Below are 26,326 nucleotides of genomic sequence, written 5' to 3' on the forward strand. Positions count from 1 at the left end.
AGCTTTTCAGAGTTTAGAGATTCATAAAGGATATTAGAGAAATAGAATTTTTGTTCAACAACAAATGTGAAAAATAAGACATCCCCTGAAAATAAGACCTAGTCCCTCTTTGGGAGCAAAAATTAATATAAGACACAGTCTTATTTTTGGAGAAACATGGTATCATGGGGCACAGCGTTTGCAACATTTATGAGAACTCTGTGGTGGAGGGGCATCACTGCTATTATTTTTAGTGGGGCACTGTAATTTGGCTGGTACTGTCAAGAATAATTGTATTTAATTATCAGGGTTGTTTTTGTTAGTATATTAATTATAATTTTAGGTCAAAGAAAACCAAAGTTATTATAGGCTGGTATGTCTGATAATTGTGTACATCAAAATTTACATACAGTATGTGCTTTAGAAATGTAATGCTAAACTGATCAGTCAAGGTTTATTATACAGCTGCCTATATAATTTCACACACGGGTCATCTACAAAGAGAATTTTTCAGTTCAACCATAAATTGGTAGTGTAAGGGTTACTAAGGACATCCTACCCACCACATCTGGCCTCCCTCCTCCTCTCCTGTTTCCTTTGCAGAATGCACAGTACATCTGGATCTTTCACATACAAAGGAACTTAGCCTAACCATAAACCTCAGCACCCACACACAGGGATTTGTTACCTCTTCAGTGCCCAGAGCTTCGGGCAGAAGCTCCTGAGATATCTACAGACGTGGCAGGACCCAGAAAACATGAAGACCCTTCACATACTTCAGCTTTGTGCCTTTTATTACCAGCTCTTTGTTCAGTTTGATCAGAATACAGCTGCACCTTCTCCCATCATTAAGTTTCCAGGGGACAGCTCGCCCAAGTCAGACAAAGACATGGTCACTGTAAGTAGCATAATGACTTTTCATTGTTCTTTTTTAGGTATATATCTGACTCTAGCATGCATTTCACTCCTGAATATATTTCAGAAACAGTTCTTACTCATTGGAAATCCTGAAACTTCTTTCTCCTCTACACAGGAAAATATTTTTTCCTAAATGATAGCAAAATATTGTTCTGTTTGTCCTTCCAGAAAAAGAAAAACACATTTAATAACGTAGTAATCCAAAGGTGGACACCAAACATGTATATCCGAGGTGCTCCTTAGGTACAAAACTCACATAGATTTATAATACTGCTATTAACCAACAGTAATCCAGGGCCGCATTAACAACTGTGACACCAAGGGGGATATCTGTGAGCCAAGGGGGGCCATCACATATTTAATCCCAAGGAGTTACGATAATATAAACTAAACTTACACATGTAATGCAGGTATGAATTAAGGTTGGGTTGGCTTAACACTATTGGAAACTTTAGATGTTACTTGACAACAAAGCAAACTGACTGGGATTGTCAACACATATGTAACCTTAAGTCTGTCAAAAAAAGAGTGAATTCAGAATTCAACTTTTATAATCCAATAATTGGCTCCGCAATTGAATAGCAGAGCCTTTTAAGCATTTGTTATAGTACTATGAACCAAAGGTAGGTCAGAAAAGAAATTCTCCTTTGCAGGCCTTACTTTGAGTAAGGAATATGCAAATAAGCTTTCCAGGGTAGAAAAGGGAAACCACGCCGCCAATGCTACCTTAAGTAAGACAGCTCCTTTTACATCAATGTCTGACTTTCAAGAAGCCCAGTGACATGGGATGATAGCCAAATCAGTTAGTTGCTTCCAAAGAGAAGAGATAACTAACTATACATTGTGCCTATTCAATGTTATAACGTCTAGTCGGCAGAGTACAGGCAACTGGTTTGGCATGGTGAGAGGCCATAGAGGTAGATCAGGAAGGGGTTCTTTCTCCTTATGGAGATTGCTTATGTAGGCCACCTTTAAGGTCTACAATGCCCTTTTCAGGATTCTTTGTATGAAAATCTAAATATGTTTTCCAGGCTGGAAAAATAAATACCCTGCCTATAGTGCTACCTTAACCCCTTAAGGACATAGCCTATTTTGACCTTTTGGACCCAGACCCATTTTTCAAATCTTACATATGTAAATTTATATTGTAATAACTTTGGAATACTTTATTATACCAAGTTGATTTTGAGATTGTTTTTTGTAACACATTGTACTTCATGTTGCTTGAAACATTTGAGTTATATATTTTGAATTTATTTATGAAAAAAATTAAAAAATAGCTAAAATTTGTAAAAATGTGTTCTTAAATTTCTTATAATTTTTGAACAGTCATACTATAAAAATTACTTAATAAATAACAATCACCAAATTAGAACCTGGCTTATGTTTGTATCTGTAGGATGTAAGAAATTCATTTTATTAAAGGAAACTTACCATTTGATTTGATGCATTATGAAGCAAACATACCTTGAGAATGCTGTAGCTACACTGATGCAGGATCATATCTTGGTTAATCCCTGAGCTGATTGCTTTTGCTCATAAAACAATTATAACATTCAGGACCTTGGGAAAGCTGGGACAGACTGGCTGACACATTACAGGAGCTTGAAATTACAAATGGAGGTTAGTCAAGCATGACTAATCAACCTGAACTGGGGGATGGTCACTCATACGCAGCAGCTGGGGGATGGTGCCACAATTGATTAATTTGCCTCCAGGCACAAGCCAGATTACATCATCCTCTCCTTGCTAGACAAGCGCTGAAGGAGCCACAGAAGCGAGACAGCTTCATTATCATAATGTTATATATGTTTTTTCAGCAAAACCACTCAGCACAGGGATTAACCAAGATATTATCCTGCATCAGTGTAGCTACAGCATTCTCAAGGTATGTTTGCTTCATAATGCAGCAAATCAAATGGTAGGTTTCCTTTAAGGGCAATTTCATTTCTCAAGTGATTTTAATGGACCTAAACAACAGAGATAACCGAGTGCTGTGCTTGGCAACTTTCAAGACTCTGACAGACTTTAACAATAATTCTTGGTACAATCCCTTTATTGTCTGACTTTCAAGAAGCTAAATTTAATGATGTTGGATAATAACGAAACCAGTTAGTCTTTTTTAAAAGGAATAGTCACCACACTGTAATCAGCAACTTCTGAGGCGAAAGTCCTTAGGTGTAGGTCAGGTAGAAATGAATACTTCTTAAGAACATTGGGGCACATTTACTTACACCTTCCTGTGCGATCCCAGAGGTGTGTTCCCTGACGAGAATGTACAGCTGCCGAGATTCCCTTACAGCGTGCGCCCCATTTCCTGCATGTGCCGCTTTCCCGATCAGGTCCGTCGGAGTTCACCATCTTCTTCCTGGTGTATGTAAGTGCATTATATGCGACACAATTTTAAAGTTGAATCCCGTGATTTGTCCGAATCATCCCGCCCCCCAATTTGTGTTGCATGAAAGCTGCCGTGAAACCAGACAGAAATGCGGTCTGCGTACTTTTAGTATATGTGCCCCATTGTGTTTGAAATTTTATAATTAATTTCATGTCCTTACCTAGAATCCCCAACAAAGCACTCTTGGCCTATAAGTCTCCATACACCTGACAAAGTGATCTCCAATAGGAAAAGCAGTAGAAGGATCTACCTTAAAGGAATAGTCGACACACTGTAGACAGTTCTGTTTTGATGTCATTACATCTCATCAAAAGAGAGAACTTGTTCAGGTAGCAGAAAGGCTGTAGGCATAGGTGGAAATTAATATTTCTTATGAAGATTGTCTTTGCAACTTCTTAACTTATTTAACTTATTTTCATATTCCTTACCCAGAATCCCGAACAGAGCATGCTTGGCCTATAAGTCACTGTACACCTGACAAGGTGATCTGCAAAAGGGAAAGCAGTAGAAGGATCTGCCTGTTTTTTTAAGTAGAACTGCATTAATTACATTGAACCAATGATGGCACCTTGTCACAAAATCTCAGAGCCAGGTGACATCTCAGTTATTATATCAGTTTTTGCATAAGTTTAGACTATTGAGAGATAAGGTATATTGGGAAGATTTTTGTGTGTTCTGTGAGATCTCCACTCCTAGTATTGGCTTACAATAAAGCACATAAACAATTGTACAATAAACATTACTGCTATTAACCAACAGTGGAAGCTCCTGATGTAAATCTGACGTACAATAAAACTTGTATTTTGTAAAAACTTGTACAATAAAACGTGTAATTTGCTGGTTACTCCTAGTGCTCAGATCTGTGCTTCTCTAATTCTTCAAGGATCTGCCTAGTTGTCATAGTATTGTCATAGTATTTACCAAGTCAGATAAATGTACCACCATGTAATACAACGTTGGATAGCATCCTTTTAAGAAAACTTTTTTTCTTTTTTTTGCTTGTTTTTATGGAACTAGGGTACAAGGTATCAGACATTCAATGGTGTTGAAACAATGTTGTCACATGATATATATTGCATACAAGCAGTTGATGTGATCGCTTTTAAGTCTAGTTACACAACACATCCGGAAACAAGCAAAACAATGGCAGAATGCCCATCGCTGCATCAACATCAGGGACTAGATGTATTTCCAGAATTAAATATGCTGTAAGGAAAAACAAAATATATTATACAAAATGACATGTAGAACCATTATGGCCAGTAGATCATCTTCACACAAACATCTTCACTCTAAAATCATTTTTTTTATTGAAATGATGGAATCTCTGTGCAGTGCCTTGTCTTTATTAAATGCTAATGGGCCCAGTGCTAAGGGTTCCAAAGGTGGGGTCCCCAATTACTCTTAAGAGTTAATCCAATGTGTGTTCTCAGATCATCTGAATTTTGTATTGCAATTTTTGTATTGCCTAACCTGCACACTACACCTATGTGTTGTGCTCAACCCATATATGTAAAATTGTAGAATGTTGTACAGTATGCGGTTTATTGAGATATTCAATCTCATAGTATGCCCCTGTATGCTGGTAATACTGTACTCTAGGGTTATATATTAAATTCTACTACATCAAAGTATAATACTTATATCATCTTAATGTTATCATACAGCAATACCTACTGAAATACTATGGCTGCCCAAAAGACACATGCCTGATGGTGTTAAAGGACACATTGAAGAAAATGCAAAAGTTCTTTCATATTCCAGAAACAGGAGAGATGGACCAAAAGACAATTGAAACAATGAAAAAGCCTCGATGTGGTAACCCAGATGTGTCTAACTATCAGTTCTTCCCCAGGAAGCCAAAATGGGAAAAGAATGATATAACATACAGGTGAATTCATGATCTGTCCTTAAAGGTGTTTACTGTTTGTCTAATTTAGCACATCCATTGTCATAAACCATATTAGGAATTTTATTGAAGCATGTTCCTGCTTAGGATCCTTTTTTCTTTGTGAATAATGGCAATATGGAGTCATTTTTGCTCTGGATGACCTGACCAGCCCTGAATTACTCTGAGAAACTATTGGTAAATGGCAATTCTCATGTGGGCATTCACATTTAATGTAATTCATTTGCCATATATATACAGTACATTTCTTCAAATGAAGAAATGTTCCCATGTGAAGATAATTTCCCATAACTTTAGTTTTGTGGTTCTTAGAAACATATGATAGGTGTCCTTGGATACAACAACCGCTGTTGGAGAGATTGTGCAAAGAAACAAATTGTTTTCTCATATGAAATCTCTGGGAGTAACTGCATGTCTCACAGCCATCCTATGGTAAGGATCTCTGAATCCAGGAGGTCCAGTGCCTCAGTAGCGCATGTTTGGCCACTGCTGGTAGATTGCAGTGGTGGTCGAATCCAAAGATGACTATCTTGTTTCTAATAGACAGCATGACTTCATTTAAATGTGAATGCCCAGATGAGAATACATCCTTAAGTGACCCTCCACCAAGCAGGCATAGTTTGACTATAGACATGCATAGTCAACAGACCTAGCTTCAGACCTTACTGATTGTTATGTTCCCTTATTATGCATATTCTAAAATTCTTCAAGCAAGCTGCTTTTTGGTCACCACTGTGTTGGACCTGAGCAGTATATGGAGCATATCTGTGACTAACATCACATGTATTAGAACAGACCTGAAAAGGTGGCAGAACCACACAATGTGTGCACCTACCTGCACAGTATATAGTTAATGATGTCTTCTGGGTGGAGAGTCAATTTAATGTCCCTTGAGATGATGTAGAAGTAAAGCCATGTATCATGGCTGGGGGCAGCATCTGGGGCCATCTTTGTAAACGGTTTATTGTTAAGGGGGAAAGCCCTAAAGTGAAGAATACTTTTAATACTTCTGGGTTAATAACTCAGTAAAATCATAGACTCATCATGCTCAATAATGCCCTGTATTTCGGAATGCTTCATTTCCATCCTTTGTAATTATCATCTTGTAATATATGCACCACAATAAATTGTTATTGAACCATATGATATACTTTTCACTAAACATTTTATAGTCTTCTTTAGGATCTTAGGGTACACAACAGACCTGGACTCTGAAACTGTGGATGATGCTTTTGCTCGGGCATTTCAAGTCTGGAGTGATGTCACCCCTTTAAAGTTTACACGACTCATGGATGGGGATGCTGATATTATGATCAATTTTGGTCGCTGGGGTAATTCATTTTTAGTCACTAGATATGCTAATCCTTTATCCTTGACCCCTGTAGCTATATAATTTATCTGATTTGCAGAGCATGGCGATGGTTATCCATTTGATGGTAAAGATGGACTTTTGGCTCATGCTTTTGCGCCAGGATCAGGAATCGGTGGAGATTCCCATTTTGATGATGATGAGCTTTGGACTTTAGGAGAAGGACAAGGTACTGCAGCACTATGGCTTACATTTTTTCCATATTATAGTCTGTAGGACTCAATGGTAGCATATTCAAATTTTCAGTACAGTTATTTTTAAAATGAATTCCCAAAATTTGAATATAGTATATCGTCTACGATTCTGTGCAGATAATTTTATTAAAATATCTTTTTAGTAATTGGAACTTAATTTTTTAGTTTACTTCTTAATGCAGTTTTCTAGATTTCATCTGGATTCCTGAAGCTAAAATAAGAAAATAACGAATTGTTGCAATTGCAATGCATACAATACATGTATTCACACTAAACACTCCAAAATATCCAGTCCTGTTGGCTGAGCATAGGCCTAGAAATAGAGGAGTGATAGATACTGCTACATATTTCTTCTAATCAGGTTTAAACTTGCTCATATCTATTGAGTAAAATTTGGTTTCACAAAACCCATTACACAGATGCTACATTATTATGTATATATATATATTTCTATTCCCCTCCACAGTTGTGAAGGTGAAATATGGAAATGCTGATGGTGAGTTCTGCAAATTTCCTTTCCTCTTCAATGACAAGGAATACAACAGCTGCACGGATTCCGGACGAAGTGATGGATTCCTTTGGTGTTCAACCACCTACAACTTTGATAAAGATGGGAAATACGGGTTTTGTCCTCATGAATGTAAGTGCCTTCAGTGACACTTGTTCTGTGCTATTGTTTCATTTTCTACGCTACCTCTATAGCAGAGTGAGATTTTTTAAATGTCTTAGTTGATAATTTGTCTTAACAGAATAGGAACTGCAACAATGTTAGCCTAGGAGATTACAATCACCTAATTTTAGTGAAATGCAGGACTGAGTGCATCCATTGAATGTGCTTTGATCTCAAGACACAAGGACAGTTTACAGCTTTGGCAGAACAGAAAGCAATAGACTCTCTGCTTTGCCAAACCCTATGAAGCTGGGCATTAGGGCGGCACCAAGGTTAACCTATTTTTAAGGAACCCAAAAAATGCCATTTTCACCCATTACCAATTCTACTTTTCACATCTACTTTTATAAATTGAAGTAATTTAAGCAGTTTGCATTAGTTTTGATAAATGTGAGCCATTGTGTTTTTTAAGTGTGTTTAATGCTCATGTTGCTGCAAAATATAGTTGTAGTGAAATGTGAAATGAAAAAGTGCTATTAGTTTGTTTCTCACTTTCATTTTTGTGCATATTTTATAGGCCTCACTGTACGACATGAAAAATACATTGCAGATGTAAGGGTAACACAGCAAAACACTTGTAATAGAAATAAAAACACATAAAAATCTATGTGCAGCAAAAACGTGACCTCCCTCTCTCAAATTTAAACATTGGAAGGAACTGTGCGGAGCAGTCTTTATACGTACTGAAAAAAACATTAGAAGGCCAGAGTAGGACACCATACTGCTAAGGAAAATACATTCTTCCTGTAGATTTCTTTTTAAAATACAGTATGTAGCTCTGTTAGGATTTTTAGTGACTTAAGAAGGAACATTTGTAGGGACAAAAAGCAAAGTTACTACCATTGTCTAACATGTTGTAATTTAATCCACATAATACACAAGTGTTTGGTATAGCTTCAATTTTTTGCTTTAGTTCTTGCTATAATGCTCAAATCTATGTAGCCTGAGTACCAAGGGGTCTTACCATTGCACCTTGAATGATGATACATATGTAAGTGCTCATGCTTATGTATTACTGAGCCATAATCAGTAATGATAGAGCGTGGCTATTACAGAGCCTTATTGAATGGTTTCTTGCCTCCCAGTATCTCAATAATACCACCTAAACAATACTGCCGTACAGTGTAAGGGTACATTCACAGGCGGTATGCCCGCCGTGCAGGTGACCCCTCCTCCCTCCATAGGAAACAGCGGCATGCGGCCGCACACTCTCAAAAAGATAGAGCAGATAGAGCCACATGTGTGGCAACCTACCACCGGGGAGACATTGCCATCTATGGGGACGTATATGCAGCCGCAAATTTGTGGCCGCATGTATGTCCCCATGAACGGCTGTGTAAATGAACCCTAAATGAGAATGAAAACAGAGAAAAAGGTTTTATATAAATAATTGCCCTGGGCAGTTGCCTAGTGTGCCACTGACATAAGCTACCAGTGAACCAAACTTTGCTACCATTGGTTTTAGTTTTACCTTCCTCTGGATACTGTAAACCCAATAAGTTCTCCTGCCCAATATGTGGAGAACAGAACAATAAATAACTATGAGTTAAGGGGCCTTAATGCTGAGTCTGTAAAGTTGCCCAGGTCCATCAACCTCCGGTAGGGTGCACTAACAATGCGATTACAAAGAATCTCCAGTGAATGGTTAAAGGTTTGTAAAGAGTGTATTGTATATTTGATTTGCAGGCAGTTTTTGATCTTTCCAAACATTTGCAAGGGATTTTTCTGTAGGCAGCTAGGACATATGTTTCTCATTAAAAGGACCATTTCCTTCCAAGGTTTGCTACACTCCTATGTAGTTACAAGGCAGCCTGCATGAGTCAGTGCCCTAAAAAAATGTTCTTTGTTTTCTAACTTATCCAAGAACAATTTAGACCACAGTGGCCTGGAAGTGGTGTCAGCAGAAAAAAAGCATTCCATTTGGTTAAAATCACACAGTCAAATGGAGATCTTTCAGGAGATAAAAAGCCCTGAATGTGAAAGGACACTGGGACATTTTTTTTTTTAAAGGGCTTGTTAAGTATTAGAAGAACATGTATGCTTTCATCCACAGACCAGGGTACATCAGCCTGTGGCCTGTCCCTGGCATTGCAACGCAGCCCACCAGGGCTCAGCTGCAGTACCACACAAAACAGGGGACAGGTGTAGCACTGTGTCTAGTTAAAAGCAACCATTTATTTTTAATCTGTACACTGTTTACACCTTTGAAGGAATTTCTTGGAATTAAATATTAGAACTCTTGTGGTACATTTGTGTCAAGGTTTTTGTTCCTTGAGGTTTGCTTCATGACCATATTTAATATCAGTGTAATAGTGGAACATTGTAATCTATGTTGATGACTGTATGTCACCATGTTGCTCTTGCTTAGACCACGGAGGCTACTTTTATTCTATTATGCTGTATCATTATATAAGTATTAGAGACAGACTGGAAACAGAAAGTCAAAAATGGCGAGTCCTGAAACTAATCCCACCAGACATTCCCTACCTATGTGCTCGAAACCACTCAGGGCAGTGGACAGTAATCTAGCGACAGTCCCAGTATTATTCTAAGTGATAACAACAGAGGAGGACAAGACAAACAAACAAGCAAATAAGAAAGGTCATCAGAGCCTAGTCAAAAACCTAGAGGAAAACAAAGTACCAAATCAATGAACAAAGGGATAAACAGGAAGACAAGCCAAGAGGTCCGAAGAAACCAGACTAAAGCTGACAAAATAAAAGCAAGTTTAGTCAAGGGTGAACTATAACAAGCACTGGGGATAAGTTCCCTGGATTTATGTGATGTCAGAATCCTGTTTCCAATGCTGACAGGATAAAGAGCAGGTTAGCTGTTAGTAAACCAGAAAGAAGACTTCTGGGTTCGGTGCATAATTAATCAATGCAGCTAGGAAGGAACATACCAGTGTTCAGAGAGAACAGTGTAAATCAGTGCATCCTCTGTCACACTTGTTGACTGAGAATAATGCTGACACAGATATTACCATAAGGTCATCAGTTCACCATACAGTTAAATGTACTAAAGATAATTTTATGTATATGTTATGTAAAAATGTATAAGAACATAAACATTATAAAGGGGTAGATCATACCCTAGATGTTACTCTCTGCCAGGAAGTAAGGCTGATACCAGGGACTTTTCATAGAGCTACTGATGGGTTACAGCTGCAGCCCACATTAGTATACTCAGCAGTCTGTATCTGTACCAAACGTCTATAAGTAACACTGCAAAAAGAGTAGCAATGTATCCCTGGCCTTATGCTACTTTGCCATATGTTTGGCTAGACTTGCCTTCTTCTGCCAGTAATATCCGATTGCCAGGACAAGAGAAGCTGCGCCACACAGATCAGAAGTACGCTTTGATCGAGAGGGTACTTTCCTATAAATTAAGACTTTTCATGAAAACCGTTCTGGTTCTCATCAGCAGATGGAAATGAATACATCGTTCAGTTCTGTGTAATTAGGACTAATCTGACTATGGGTGCCAACAAGCAGCTCAAGTTTCTCTGTGGGACATTTACTACTCTTCTAACTGACCGGGCATGACGTTCATTGCAAAGCTGAACACAGCATGAACAACTTCTGTGCACAACTCATGTGCAGAACTACTTAAAGGGAACCTACCACCACGATTCTCCCTATAAAGGGAGATCTGGTTGTAGGTGGATGAATGGGACGTGAGGATAGCCCTTTTTGGGCTAATCCTCATATCCCGGCTATCTTTTAGAAAACTTTAATCCACGGATATATACATTTTTTTAAGCGGCTACTGGGGCGTGGAGTAGCCGGACATGAGGCTACACATCGCGGCTATTCCACGCCCCAGTAGCCTCTTTTCTCTGCCTACCATTTCATCTTCAGCGCGCAGCTACGTCCGAGTCCCCGGCGTTCTGCGCATGCTGTTTTCTGATATTCTAACTGTTTATTGGTTGTCAGTTTGTAAAATATTTACAAACAAGAGTTTTATGCCATACAAACACTTGTGTAATATAATGTTTGAAACTTGAGCTCAAGACTACTGGCTTCTAAAGCAGCAGCAACACTGCTAAATGGAGAAATTTTCCTTTACATCTCAGGAGCATGTACACGAACATGTGAGGGACCGATATCTGCCCTCATTGACACCTTTGGCATTCAGCCTTGGTTTGGTGAACACACTGGGGCTCATTTACTAAGGTCCACGGACAGCACTATCGTCCCATATTTTGCGCAGTATTTAGCAGGGTATTTTGGTGCATGCGATCGGACATTGGAGCATCGGCGCCGGCTTTCATGCAACACAAATGGGGGGGGGGGGGGAGTGTTGGGGAGGGGCCGGACGATCTGACTGATTCGGACTAAGCGCGGGATGTAACATTTAAATTGTGTCGCATACACCAGGAAGAAGATGGTGAACTCCAGCGGACCTGAGCGGGTCAGCGACACATGCAGGATATCGCGCACACGATGTATGGGATGAACTCTGCCACGATTCATGAAGATCATGCGCCGATATCCTGCATGTGTCGCTTACCCACTCAGGTCCGCCGGAGTTTACCTTCTTCTTCCCGGTGTATGTAAGTGCTTGGCTTGCGACACAATTTTGAAGTTAAATCCTGCGGTCTGTCCGAATCCGTCGGATCATCGACGGCCCACACCCCGATTTGAGCCGCATTAAAGCTGGTGCGATTGCTCCAAAATCCGATCGCGTGCGCCAAAAAACCCTTTTAAATCCCTGTTCCAGCGGCGCAAAACGGAAACACCCATCGGTATTATTCTGTACTACGGCGATGGCCGCTTGCTTCTCTTTAGAGAGGGGAGGGATGTGCAGCGCTCACCTCTCCTCTTCCTTGTGCATTGGCTGTATGCTCGTTCATGTGCACGGAGCGCAAGTGATGAGAGGTAATTGTCTCTCCAGTAGTTCCTACTGTCTTAGAGAGAAGCTTCTTGTCAAGAAAAAATTACTCATTTAACGTGTCAAATTGTGATTATTTCTTCTTATTATTTATTTTAGTATTATTTTATAAAAGTTTTTATCTGTGAAAAAGTTACTGTCTGCAAACAAAGAAGTGTCCCAGTGCCTTGTCATGTCAAACCCATCTACAACACTCCGCAGTGCCTGATCTTAGTGCCACTCTCTTCAAGTCCTGCGCCACTTTCCTCATTGCCCAGCTCAGCCCCATTCCTGCTTGTGAAGCAAATTTTGTACATGCGCCTTTCATTCAGTATATCTCATTCGTGTCTGATCATAGTGAATGGGGAGATTATTTAAATGTGGCAATGCCTTGAGTGACAGAAATCCTCATTTTCATAATGATTTGAAGAATATTTAGCAATTTTCTTTGGGTCCAAGTTATGCATGTTATATATAAATTGTGATAGATTTGGCAACAGAGTTAGTTTAGGACACTTACTGCTGTTCACAAATTTGCATCTAAGTTTATCTGAAATAAGGATTAAAACCAAGTGCGTAACAATCTCCCCCTGATCATATACTTTTTTCTATCCTCCAGTATTATTCACTTTAGCTGGAAACGCAGATGGAAAACCTTGCAAGTTTCCTTTTAAGTTTCAAGGCAAAAGCTATGAGAGCTGTACCACCGAGGGACGGACAGATGGCTACAGGTGGTGTGCGACAACAGAAGATTATGACCAAGATAAATCTTATGGATTCTGCCCAGAAACAGGTGTGTTATTTAGATTTGTCTTGCAGTGAAACATGGATATTATAGCCAATGGCCCTCATTTTGTATGCATCTTAAATGGGTAGTCCAGGAATACATTTTTATATATATTGCTTGAGGGAGCTTTAAAAATATTAATAAAGAGCATTTACTTACCTCCTGGGGTATTCCTGTCTATCCTCGGCATCGCCTGTCACTGCTGATATCTGTTTGTATAAAGCAGCTGGCAGTGCTGCCCCGACCACTTCTGCATGTATGTTGTGCAAAGGCCAGCAGTGACGGGCGAGGCCCCGGGTGAACGGGAGTAAGGAGAGAAGCGAGTACATGCTCTTTATTATTTTTAAATTCCCCCCTCCTTTTGTATTTTTGTTTCTTTGCTTTTGTAATTACCATATATACTCGAGTATAAGCCTAGTTTTTCAGCACATAAAATGTGCTGAAAACCCAAACTCGGCTTATACTCGATTAAAAAAATGTATCAAAACTCACCTTTCCAGCTTCCCCCGCTACTGGCTATATACTGGGGCAGGGAGCTGGCTATATACTGGGGGATATGGGCTGGCAGGCTATATACTGGGGAGCAGGTGGTGGCTATATACTATGGGGAAGGGTTTGGCAGGCTATATAATGGGGAGGCTGTGACCAATGCATTCCCCACCCTTGGCTTATACTCGAGTAAATAGCTTTTCCCAGGTTTTTGTGGTAAAATTAGGGGCCTCGGTTTATACTCGGGTCGGCTTCTACTCGAGTATATACGGTCATTTTCACAGCAACCCCTTCAGATATATTTCACATTTAGCCATGCAATTATCCCTGTGCATGTCCATCTGCATTACGTGATAGGAGGCCATCCCTTTGTCTGACGTTTCCTACCCAGAGCTTTGGCATAGCCTTGCCCCTCTATGTACAGACACAATTACATAACCAATGGTAAGTCTCATAGCTACTTCATCATCACTACATTTTTATACAGTGGCGAAGTGATGTTCATGCATTTACCTGTAAACAATGGACTCTCTAATTTAATGATTGCACATAAACATACACACATATGACAACCACAGAAAGCCAAGTTGTTTCTTCAGCATGTGACCAGAAAAATTTAAATGATTCATTGGATTTCACGGTAGCAACCATTTACCAAAGAAAATCCACACTCATGTTTTCGTTGGCTTGCTTCTCAAGGTTGCGTAGTGTATTAAAACGGAATATCTTAGGCAGAATTGCTTTAAGCAAATATTGTCCAGTGGTGACAAATCATCTCTAGGGGTCTTAAGGGTTTTTTTTTGTGAACTTCTGTTGCTGGGTTGTAAACTGGAGGTATAAGTAAACTCATTATACTGTTCATAGAGAGTAGAGAATAGCAGAAGGGTGACTCAGTATGACTTACCGGAAAGCACTGTGTGCACAGCCAATAACATAGGGCATGTTGGGCTAAGCTGGCTGAGAACGTAACAGAGAGCCACTGTTAGGATTTCTTGGGAGGTCAACTGACTTCATGTGTCAGTAAATAGGAATAAGGCTGCTGCTTTGTACCGCGCCAAAGAAATGTTTCCTGACCTAATTTATATCAACAGTGACTATTGACAAGGGTTGGAAGATTAGTTTTCTTTTATTTTTTCTAAAGGAACATAACTTGCTTTTATAAGAAGGGAAACTTTTCTTGTTTTTGAAGTGTTCTTTTCAGATCTCCAAACTATGAATACAAAAATCTGTCATGAAATATAGCCACTAGATCACACAGGCGTGAAGAAAATCTGTTCTGATCATACAAAGCTGGAGTGAGTATTAGAAAGAAGCCCTGGAGAGCTGTATATACTGCACTACTGAGTTTTCTTCACTCTATTTACTGTATTGCTGTTGCACAGCAATTCTTCTATGCTCTGTGTAAGTGTAGTAGCAGTATTCTGGTTAAAGATTACAGCAGAGGTGATGGAGAAGTACAGCTACAATCCTGGAATAAAAATTCATCTTGAGGGAAATTCATTTTGGAGGAAACGTGAATATAAAAGTGGTGGTTTCAATAAAACTGAGTTGCTGCTTTAATATTTGAAGGGTCACCAATACTAAAAGCTAAAATCTGAATGGTTGCTTTGGGCAACTGCTTCAATTTTCCAATGCACTGGAATATCCCTTAAAATTTGACATTTGAAAGGTCTTCAGGACTGGCGCCAGCACTGGGCATACCTGGGCAACAGGCGGGGTACAGAGCTGCTGGGAGGGGGGTATAAGGCTGTACACAAGGGGACTGAAGGGGGCTGTAGCTAATGAATCCATAGGGTGTGAGGGGTGGTATATAAAATAACCATGAGAGGACTGTTTGGTATGATAAACTAGGAAACAAGAGACTGTCTTATTCCCTTCAAAGGGGCCCACTGAGGCTCTGTTGCCCAGGGGTCTATGGAAACTTGGAGCTGACCCTTGTCTTCCTCCTATAGCAACTTGCTTTTTGTAAATGATCACTGCCCTCTTGGCAGGGTAGCTCTGCTCACCCGCCCGATATACAGCAAAAATGCCCTGAATTGGATCTGCCCTATAATTTGCAGTGCTTCCATACACGGTGCTTCACCGCTTTGCGGTTGTGCTCAATAGAGGTCAGTGAGGCCAGTGAGCTAGCACCACCATATTCATTGGGTACATATACATACAAAAATAAGACAGATAAAGCAATATCAGAGCTCACAAGAGCTTACAATCTATTACATGCTATTTCTTTTTACCAGTACTAAACACATTGTGGTAGATTTATAAGAAGTCTTGAAGAAAATTTACCATCAAAATCAAGTATGATAAACCAGGGACAGTTAACTCATAGATCCAGGGACAGTGACTGTGGTAATCCTCTTAGATTTGTTATCCATGGCCTCCTTCCTTCTCAAATCAACTTTTAAAATTATGTTAATGAGCCTGAAGGGCTCCTCCTCTGCACCCTAAGTAGAGGAAGTTTCAGCACATGGAGAACTGATACAGACTGTGAATCTGCTGTATGGAGGGGCTTTGGTAACACTCCCAGGAGTCCTTCAGGCTCATTAGCAAAAAGAAGAAAGGGGGAGGCCATGGATAACAAATATAAGAAGATTACCACTGTCACAGTGTATGGATCTATGAGGAAGTGCCCCTGGTTTATCATGCTTGGCTCTGATGGTAGATTTTGTTTAGATGGGATTCAAAAGAGAAATAGGAGGAGTTTTTTCCTGTAGCCAAGAATAAAATGTTTGATTTTTATAGCTTCAATAGCGATAGACCGTACTCTTGTGACAAGGGATTCTGTAGATTTTATATAAATCTTTATAATTACAGCACTGTCCACAGTTGGAGGAAATGCAGAAGGCTCCCCATGCGTCTTCCCTTTTACTTTCCTTGGCAATAAATATAACTCATGCACCAGTTCTGGAAGAAGTGATGGCAAACTATGGTGTGCCACTAGCAGCAGCTACGATGATGACCGTAAATGGGGATTCTGTCCTGATCAAGGTACACAAGTGGAAGGGAGTGTATAATGAAGCAGAAATGAATCTTTCCTTCCATCAACAACAATATTCTACATGGATTTTTCTGCAGGTTATAGCCTCTTTCTTGTTGCTGCCCATGAGTTTGGACATGCTCTTGGACTCGAGCATTCTGATGACCCGGGTGCCCTTATGGCTCCAATATACACTTATGTCAAGAACTTCAGACTTTCCCAAGATGATGTCAATGGGATCCAAGAGCTTTATGGTGAGTTATTGTTACTATGTACTGTTGAGCATGGACCTAAACAAATGATCATATTGAATATGTTGAAAAGTCCTTCCCTGCCATCACATTGAGGGTGCATTCACATGCTCAGTTTTTCAGATGCAGTTTTTGATGTCCAAACTAGGGAAGGAAAAAAAGAAGAGAAACAGCTTCTTTCAATTATATGTTCTTACCTATTGTGATCCACACCTTCAAAAACTGCATCTGAAAATTGGTATTAGTATTAAGTCTAAATGTATTTTGTAGTGTGTACCTGATGGATTTTTATTCATACTTGTCTTTTCCAGGAGCAGGATCGGAAAGTAAACCTGGACCTGGTCCTGGCCCTGGACCAGGACCTTCCCCCACATTAGGCCCTGTTACTCCAGAGCTCTGCAAAAGTGACATTGTATTTGATGGCATTTCACAAATCAGAGGAGAGATATTTTTCTTTAAAGACAGGTATGGAAAATAAGTGATATTGAGTTAACATCTCAGTAAAGTTATGTTCACATGTTCTCTTGGACATGCTTTTAGAGTTTCCATCATACTTGACACAGCATGTATCATGAGGATCCACTAAAGATTGGACTCAGTCACCATTTATCCTACAATGTTTTCGGCCCCAGCATCATGGCTTCCTTTATAAGTCTAATATATGGCATCAATGTGAACACAGCCTTACAATTAATAAACAAAATGTATTTTTTTAAGGGTGATTTGGAACACTAAACCACCCACAGGTCCTTATGGACGGGTGGTTTTGTGTCCCAAATAGAGAGATGAGTCTGATGAGATGCATCGGACCCGACTCTTGTGCTCCCTGCACTTGTGCATTTCTTTAATGAAGCTGAAGCCCTACACCTCATTGTGCAAGTACAGTGCAGCCAGGCTGTAGTACTGCGAGGGGAGCACTGGAACAAGGTAAGTAAAAGAGTGTAGTTTTTAGTAAGGGCGATTCAGGAAAATAAACCACTTGTCCATAAAGAGCCGTGGGTGGATTAATGTTCACCTTCTTGTTCCCGGGCCCTGTGATTGCGTGTCTTGCGACACAAATCGTTTCCTAAATTCCGCAGTTTTCCAAATCCGTCGGGTTGTCCGATGGCCATGCCCCCTGATTTCTATTGCGTGAAAGCCGGGGCCGATGCACCACAATCCGATCACGTGCGCCAAAAACCGGGCGATTTGGCGCAAAACGGAATCGCGGCTGCAGGACCCTTAGTAAATGTGCACCAATATATATAAATGTTATTGGTTAAAAGTGTAGATGCTCATAAAACTTATTCTTAACTAGAGATGAGCGAACATGCTCGTCCGAGCTTGATGCTCGGTCGAGCATTAGGGTACTCGAGACGGCTCGTTGCTCGGACGAGTATTTCCCCTGCTCTAGATCGAGCATTTAATTAAAAAAAACACAGTGAAGAACAATGAAGAATAGAATAAAAACAGTGAACACAGGATCATTTAAGATAAAAACACAGTGCAGAACACAGTGCAGAATAGATTACAGATGTTCGGCACATCTGCTTACTTGTCGGGAGATACGCGCGGAACGGCGCGAACAAAATAGCATGTGAAGAACAATATATATGTGTGAAGAACACATTGCAGATGTATTTAAACATCTGCAATGTGTTCTTCACACACATATATATTGTTCTTCACATGCTATTTTGTTCGCGCCGTTCCGCGCGTATCTCCCGACAAGTAAGCAGATGTGCCGAACATCTGTAATCTATTCTGCACTGTGTTCTGCACTGTGTTTTTATCTTAAATGATCCTGTGTTCACTGTGTTCACTGTGTTCACTGTTTTTATTCTATTCTTCACTGTTCTTTACATCTGCTAACTTGTCGGGAGATAATATACGCGCGGAACAGTGAAGAATAGATCGCAGATGTTTGCAAATTATCAGAAGACATTATTTTTCAATTAAATAACACATTTTATTCCTGAACCATGGTCCCTTTGAAAAATGCTCGGGTCTCCCATTGACTTCAATGGGGCTCGTTACTCGAAACGAGCACTCGAGCATCTGGAAATGTTCGGCTCGAGTAACGAGCACCCGAGCATTTTAGTGCTCGCTCATCTCTATTCTTAACCTATTAACTTTAGTGCAATCTAATTTTAGATACAACTGGATTTTAAAACTGCTTTCTTACATTACAGTTTTATTGCTAGGAGGTCAAACTTCAGGATCGGACCATAGTTGGTTGTAAAAGTGAACAGGAGCACAGTTGTGTAGGAAAAACTGCAAAAACCATTCTGTTACAACGAATGGTGGGTTTCCACTGATGATAAGGTCATGGTGTATACTAACACTATGCCATGGATTCATTTTAATAGTGGAAATTGCCTGGAACCTTTATCTTGCTTAGTGTGTGAATGTGTCATACAAGATAGAAAGATATTTCTTCTATATTTGTGAATCCTATTACAGAATTTGTAACAGAATTCCAATAACATCATTCATACATGGCCCTTAAAGGGGTTTCCAGGTTCACACTACTGATGGATAACTGCATGCTAAATAATAGAAATATTTGCCTATTTGCCTGTAGGGATATTTCTGTAGGGACCATACATTGACATACAACCAAACATTACCACATACGTACTATACATCTGCTACAAAACTAGTCGTTATCATAGCTCCCAACCGTCCCGATTTTGCCGGGAAAATCCAGTTTTTCTTACCTCTGCCCCACGTCACGGGCAGCTATGAGATTGTCACGGATTTTCCCCCCAGGTCCCGCTGGGTCCCGGTGCTGTGTCCGCATAGTAAATACTTTGAAAGCCTGAACTCACAGTACAGAATGGCTTCTACAGACATCGGGAAGGGAATCCTTTTCAGAGAAGTGTCAGGCTTAGCGGAGAGAGCAGGGACCACGTCATCAGCTTCAGATCAGCATCTGTCCATATATGGTCACTGCATCTCCTAGGGTTCCCCAGAGCAGACATCGGGCAGGGAATCCTTTTCAGAGAAGTGTCAGGCTTAGCGGAGAGAGCAGGGACCACGTCATCAGCTTCAGATCAGCATCTGTCCTTATATGGTCACTGCATCTCCTAGGGTTCCCCAGAGCAGACATCGGGCAGGGAATCCTTTTCAGAGAAGTGTCGGGCTTAGCGGAGAGCAGGGACCACGTCATCAGGTTCAGATCTCTATCCATATATGGTCACTGCATCTCCTAGGGTTCCCCAGAGCAGACATCGGGCAGGGAATCCTTTTCAGAGAAGTGTCGGCTTACCGGAGAGAGCAGGGACCACGTCATCAGGTCAGATCAGCATCTGTCCTTATATGGTCTCCAGGGCTTCCCCGGACACAAGCTCTTTATTTAATTAAATTAAATAAAGTTTTGCTCAGGCTGAGATTCGGACCTGGGACCCTCTGCACTGCAGACAGGAGCCTTAACTAACTGAGCTATAAGCCCAGTGATACAGAGCTGAGAATTTCTGGTAACTAAGAAGTGTTATCTGCCGCTGTTACACTGTGACACAGACTTACTGCTGATATATAGAGAGGGATCTTCTCAGAGATTATTTATGTTAATTATTGAAACTATTATTATTATTATTATAAATTTTATTATTTTTTATTATAATGGAGACGATTATTAATAATGGTAAAAATAATAATAATCATCTCAATAATAATAATAATAATAATAATAATAATAATCTCCATAATAATAATAATAGTCTCAATAATTACAATAATTTCTGAGAAGATCCCTCCCTATATACCAAGGCAGTAAATCTGTCACAGTGTAACAGAGGTCATAGTTCTTAGTTACCAAAATTCTACAACTAGATAATCACAGAGATTATAGCTCAGTGGGTTGAGGTGCTCTGTCATTATTGTACATGGGCACTGCAGGTTCTGGGTTCAAATCTCAATGAGGATAATTTTTTTTTTTATTGAGATGATTTTTATTATTATAATAATGCCGCCATTTTGTCCCTCTTTCCCTTTCACAAATGTTGGGAGGTATGCATTATGGAAACCTACAACTTAGACTATAAGATAAAGTTACACCCTCAAAAAAAAATCTTAATTTCTGCTCTTTTCAAGATTCATATGGCGATCAGTAAACCGAAGGAGCAGGCCATCAGGTCCCCTGCTTATTGCTACTTTCTGGCCAGAGTTACCTGATAAAATTGATGCTGTTTATGAAGATCCTCAAGATGAGAAGACAATTTTCTTTGCAGGTAAATATAAATTTACTTTTCATCCATATTTGGTTATTCACCCCTCCATATGAATAAGTGTATGTACAGTGATATGCTATCTGAGAGATTTGATAGTTTTTTAGACAATGTTCATGCGCATGTAGCCTTGCAAATAACATTTTTAAAATTAACATGAAGTGGTCGCGTCTGCACTATGCCATGAAATTCTGCACCTACAGTGGCGTTCCGGTGCTGAATCGGACCATGCACCACATTTATTATAGCGACTCAAAACAATTGTGTTGCACCCAAAAAAAGTTGATGCACACTTCCCTAGCTCCAGTGTCCTAGATTAATGATTAATCTAGCGCACTCTGCACACTGCACAGGCAAGCTGCATATAGTTTGCACTACTTTTGATAAATGTGACCTAATATTTCTGGGATGGCCCACTATCTCCTCTATGGCCCAATACAGGGGCGTAACTACAGCGGTAGCAGCCATAGCAGCCGCCATGGGGCTCACAGTGTCAGGGGGCCCCGGCATCTGATCTCACACATTAAAGAATGGAAGATGTGCACCATTATATACATGTTATGCTGCACATTGTAGAGCATATTTATTAGTGCATAAGTGTGTGTAAGAGCGTTTAAATGTTATAAATGTTTGAGTATACAAATGTGTATATTTTCTAAGGGTGTATGGCCCCCCATTCAAACATCTGCTATGGGGCCCTGCCTCTCCTAGTAATGCCCCTGGCCCAATATCTATGTGGCCCACAGCCATCAGGTTTATTTATAACACTGTAGTTCCTCTATATGTCACAAAAGCTCTGGGCTTTGGTACACCCTGTGGGTATGCCTCTTTGAAGGTGTGTAATGTCTCACAAAGTAGAGGTCTGTGACTGTTGGATGTGAATTTAGGCCATTCAGGGAGACCTTACAGGGCACATCTGGACATAATCCATGTTGTATCAGCTTGACCCTTTTACTTCAACCATTGCCTTTTTCAGTATTGGTTATGTTGCAATGATTTTATGTGAGTATTTGTACTGTATGTTCCTTGCGGTAGTGGTGGAGTAGTGTCATTTTGTCAGTTTCTAGGCCATCTCAAAACCACAAGTCTGCAAGATGGCTACATTTTAACGTTTTCCACATGGACCATGAGATCAGATATATTTCAGAATTACCCAAGCATGATTCATTAGCTTTTTCCAGACAGTCAGTCCTCTCCGCAAAACAAAACCGGATGAGTCTGTGTGAACAAGACTAAGACTTCTCCAAACACGTTGTCTGGTCATCAAGTGGCAGTGATGCTATTAAGCTGTGGTTGTGTTGTGTCCCAATGAAACCATTTTACTGATATTTCATTACAAAAATATTATTTAGTTACTGTTTAATAAAGTCACTAATAATTTTGTAATAAATTATCAACAATGTGTTGATTGGATGAGGTCGGCCAAATAATAACTGCAACCCGGCTTTTCATTATTGTGACATGTATGTCCACCCTTAGACTTGGTGCACACAACTGTGTGCCTTACCCGGGCCATAGCCTGGAACAAATTAAGTGGCTGGGTGGAAAAGAAATGGGGTGAAAGCTCCACACCTTCACCTCTCCATAGGAAGCTGAGTGGCTATGCAGGAATCCAGGTCCAAAATAGCACCTGCTGTATCTTTTGTGGCACAGCCGCCTAGCTTGTCCTCTATGGGGGCACATTGTGCGGCCAGATTGTTGTATCATTGAATCTGAAAGTTAGGGCCAGTTTACACTTACTAGGTAGGGTTATGAAATATCCTTTCTAGATTTGCCTCTTCTATGTGAAATTTCCCCTGATTACCTATAACAAAATTACCTCAAAAAGTCACGTGAAAATGAGCCATATTTGCTTGAGATTAGTTACTTTTAGAGGCTGGAGGGAAGAATGAATTTGGACACCTCTATCTTTGGTTCTATAATACATGTCTTTGATGACATATCAAATAGTGTTTGTTCAGATTTATGATGGATGTCATTGCGGCCTATGTCACGCTGTTGTCACAGTGCTTGGGATGGGGACCGGAGGGCTGTCCCATAGGTGGTGTGCAAGAAATATGGAGGGAGAAGTTGATGTACTGGTTTATCCCTGGGCCAACCCCTGAGTGTCTGTATGATTAGTCACTGGGTAATGGATGGGGGAGCCCATGGTGGTAAACAGCCGTATCCAGGGATCAGACGGAGGCAACATTGAGCAAATCAACTCACAGTTCTTTATTGAACAACAGGTAGTAGGCAACGGGCCAAAACGTTCAAACAGCAGATTCGCATTCTGGTACTGGAGTGGTCGTGGTGAGTGTTCCACATGAATGGTGGACAAGTCTGATAGTAGATGCAGGCTGGGATGATTGAGATGGAGCTGTGTCCAAACTATGGAAGCTGCAGCCCTGGGTTACCAGATGGGTCATGAGAGGGAGAGGGTGCTATTCGCATCTACCCCCTTGCCTATACATTGGCAGGGGTGTTGCAAAGGCATCTTATTTCAAGCATTTTTTTCAGTGGATATCCATATGGGATATCCACATTGGTAATTCTTCTGCAGAAGCATTTTGTGTATTAGTTTGAGGATTTTGGGGATTAGTTAATCTGCAGGAGAGACTGGACAAGCTTAAAGAGGACCTGTCACCCATAAACAGGCACAGATGTAGTGCTAGCTTTATTGGAACCCTCCTATAACGCTAGCTAAAACTGCCACGCTGTACAATAGAGACACCAGACCGTGCTGGAAGCAGTCAGGCGTATTCATTTATGGGGGCGGGAAAGAAAGCAGCGCAGAGCTTGAAATAGATGTATATTGGTTAATTACCTAATAAACTGCAACCCCTTCACATAACAAAACAACTTGGTGTAAATGGGGCCAACCCCTTTAATGACAGCTGATGTTGTATAATAGAGTTTTGAACCAGGGGGCTTTTACTTTACATTTCAAGAAAGCGGTGCAGACCTTGAAATACATGTATATTGGTTAATTAAAAAAAATTGGTTAAAAAAAAAAATCTAAAGTAAATGGGGCCAACCCCTTTAAGGAACATTCTCGCAGAAGAGATTGGTCAGTAGTTTTAATTTGTTAGCCAAAACCAGGAGTGGTAATTACAGAGAATGTATAATGGAGTGACTTGGACCTCCTCTACAATGTAATGCAAACTTATGAGCAAATACTGACGGTGCCCTCCTTTGTAAACGTTGTAGAAGAAAATATGGTCACCATGCTCCCCCTTGTGGTCACTTTCAGAAATAGATAGTATACAGTACATTGCTCTCTGCTGATATTGCTGTCTAACTTCCATAGGTGCTTTGTCTCTATGTACTTTTTTCTAAAGTTTAGGAATTATTTTATTATCTAGACACTTTTAATGGTCTTAGACTTAATATTCTATGACAATTTAACCTTCACCAATGAAGCCTAAAGCCCTATCATTGTGTATAAGCAACTAGTGTCTAGATATGGATTTGTAATGAGGTAAACCATCCATGCACTTAAATCATGTGGAGAAATCCTGAGATCCTGGAATGTAATCTTCTGTTTTATAGTGGACACAGCACTTAATAACAAATAATAATAAAGGGCCCTGCTCGCAAGAGCTTACAATCTATGAGGAGGAAGGGGTGATACATGAGTGAGGTAACTACTTCTGCTACGACTGCTATGGGGCCCGTGAGGCTAAGGGGTGCGGGGACACACGGATGAGTCATAATTTAAAGATACTGTGCTCCCGGGCACCCCCTTCCGTGTCCCTGCTGCGGTCCTAGGCTTATATGCCTGACCCGCCCACTGCCTCCCATCCCCCACCCCAGTGCATGACTGACAAAGTAGAACGCCCACTTGCCCTCACTCCCTCCCTCCCGCACTTCCCAATAACCAGATCCCCTGCCCGGACTTTACAATAACCCAACCGAGTGCCGGCCCGAACTTGCCAATAACCAGCCCGGACTTCCCAATAACCCGCCGGCACGAACACCGAATCTCACAATAAGCCGCCTCCCCTAACACCGATCCGTCCACCCGCCGGCCCAAACACCGAACCATCTGCCCGCCGGCCCAAACACCGAACCGCCAACCCAGACTCCGCACCGCCCTCCTCCCCACACACACTGAACCTCCCGCAACTACCATTATTTACACGTATCTGTGTATATATGTATATAGTTGCATATATATATATATATATATATATATATATATACATATATATATATATATAAATATGTATCTGTGTGTGTATATGCTTATGTATATGTGTGTGTGTGTGTATATATATATATATATATATATATATATATATATATGCTTATGTATATGTGTGTGTGTATATATATATATATATATATATATATGTGTGTGTGTATATGTGCTTATTATATATATGTATATTAGAGATGGGGGAATAGATTCTAACTAATCGGAATTTGATGTGCCACGAATCTGAAGTTTACGGTGATTCGTTGGAACGAAGTTTTTTTCCCTCCTTTATTACCAAAATGGGCGCATGTACAACGTGTTACATGGGGCAGAGAAGTCTGGGAAGAAGAAAGGAAAACCCTCGATCACATGTGCAGACCTGTAAGCCAATCAGCGACCGGCAGGCTTATGTGATGTCACAGCCCTATGAAAACAGGCAGCCATTTCCAATCGCATTTCACACTGCATGTGCTGCCTGTAGCGTCCAGCTGCTTGTACTGTACTGTGCTGTAGTGATTTCCCAGGGTGTCCGTTTTGTGGGATCTGTATACCCCAAGTAGCAGTTCTTTTTTGTTGCTGAAGTGAATAGGAAGAAATCTGTGTAAAATCCACATACTTTCTGTAGTGATTTCTGCTTCAATCCCAGGGTGTCTGTTTTGGGGGATCTGTATGTAGTGATTTCTGCGACAACTGAAAATCGGAACCATGGAGACAGACAATGGGAGGAACATGGTGTCCGCACTGCACCGAGGAGTAATGGCTCATGCGCCCTGCATGGTGCACATGTTCAATCTTGTTGTCAACAGGTTCCTCAAGTCTTCTACCCATCTGCAAGACATTCTAAAATGTCTGGAGTCCATAATGAGCAGCTGCCTTCACCCGTCTATGCATCAGATTAGATCAGCTATGATGCCTCCCCCAAATGCTGAGAAATGAGTCTGGATTCTAACTACCTGCCTCAGCCTCTATTCTGATGCTGCCACCCGCTTAATGCCACACATCTACTGCCAGTTGCTCCATCTGCCTCCCACCATCTTTGGACTGGAATTGTCCGCCACCTCCACAATCTGTCATTGTGCCACTCTGTGGCCTACCAGGTTGCTGCCACCTCCACACTTTATCATT

The 26,326-nt window shown here is 40.6% G+C and overlaps 1 protein-coding gene across 1 annotated transcript in view; it reads left to right on the top strand.

Annotated features, from left to right (window-relative positions):
• Window positions 1–574: 574 nt before the first annotated feature.
• Window positions 575–26,326, top strand: part of MMP2 (matrix metallopeptidase 2) — a 38,177-nt gene continuing 12,425 nt past the window's right edge. The window contains exons 1-10 of the mRNA XM_072117651.1: window positions 575–877; window positions 4,963–5,186; window positions 6,387–6,535; window positions 6,614–6,742; window positions 7,234–7,407; window positions 12,929–13,102; window positions 16,400–16,573; window positions 16,661–16,816; window positions 17,125–17,278; window positions 20,888–21,024. Of these exons, the coding sequence (XP_071973752.1) occupies window positions 737–877; window positions 4,963–5,186; window positions 6,387–6,535; window positions 6,614–6,742; window positions 7,234–7,407; window positions 12,929–13,102; window positions 16,400–16,573; window positions 16,661–16,816; window positions 17,125–17,278; window positions 20,888–21,024 (1,612 nt within the window). The 5' untranslated portion in view covers window positions 575–736. The remainder of the gene's footprint in view (window positions 878–4,962; window positions 5,187–6,386; window positions 6,536–6,613; window positions 6,743–7,233; window positions 7,408–12,928; window positions 13,103–16,399; window positions 16,574–16,660; window positions 16,817–17,124; window positions 17,279–20,887; window positions 21,025–26,326) is intronic.

The sequence above is a fragment of the Engystomops pustulosus genome, chromosome 7 (assembly GCF_040894005.1).
Source record: "Engystomops pustulosus chromosome 7, aEngPut4.maternal, whole genome shotgun sequence".
Classification (NCBI taxonomy): domain Eukaryota; kingdom Metazoa; phylum Chordata; class Amphibia; order Anura; family Leptodactylidae; genus Engystomops; species Engystomops pustulosus.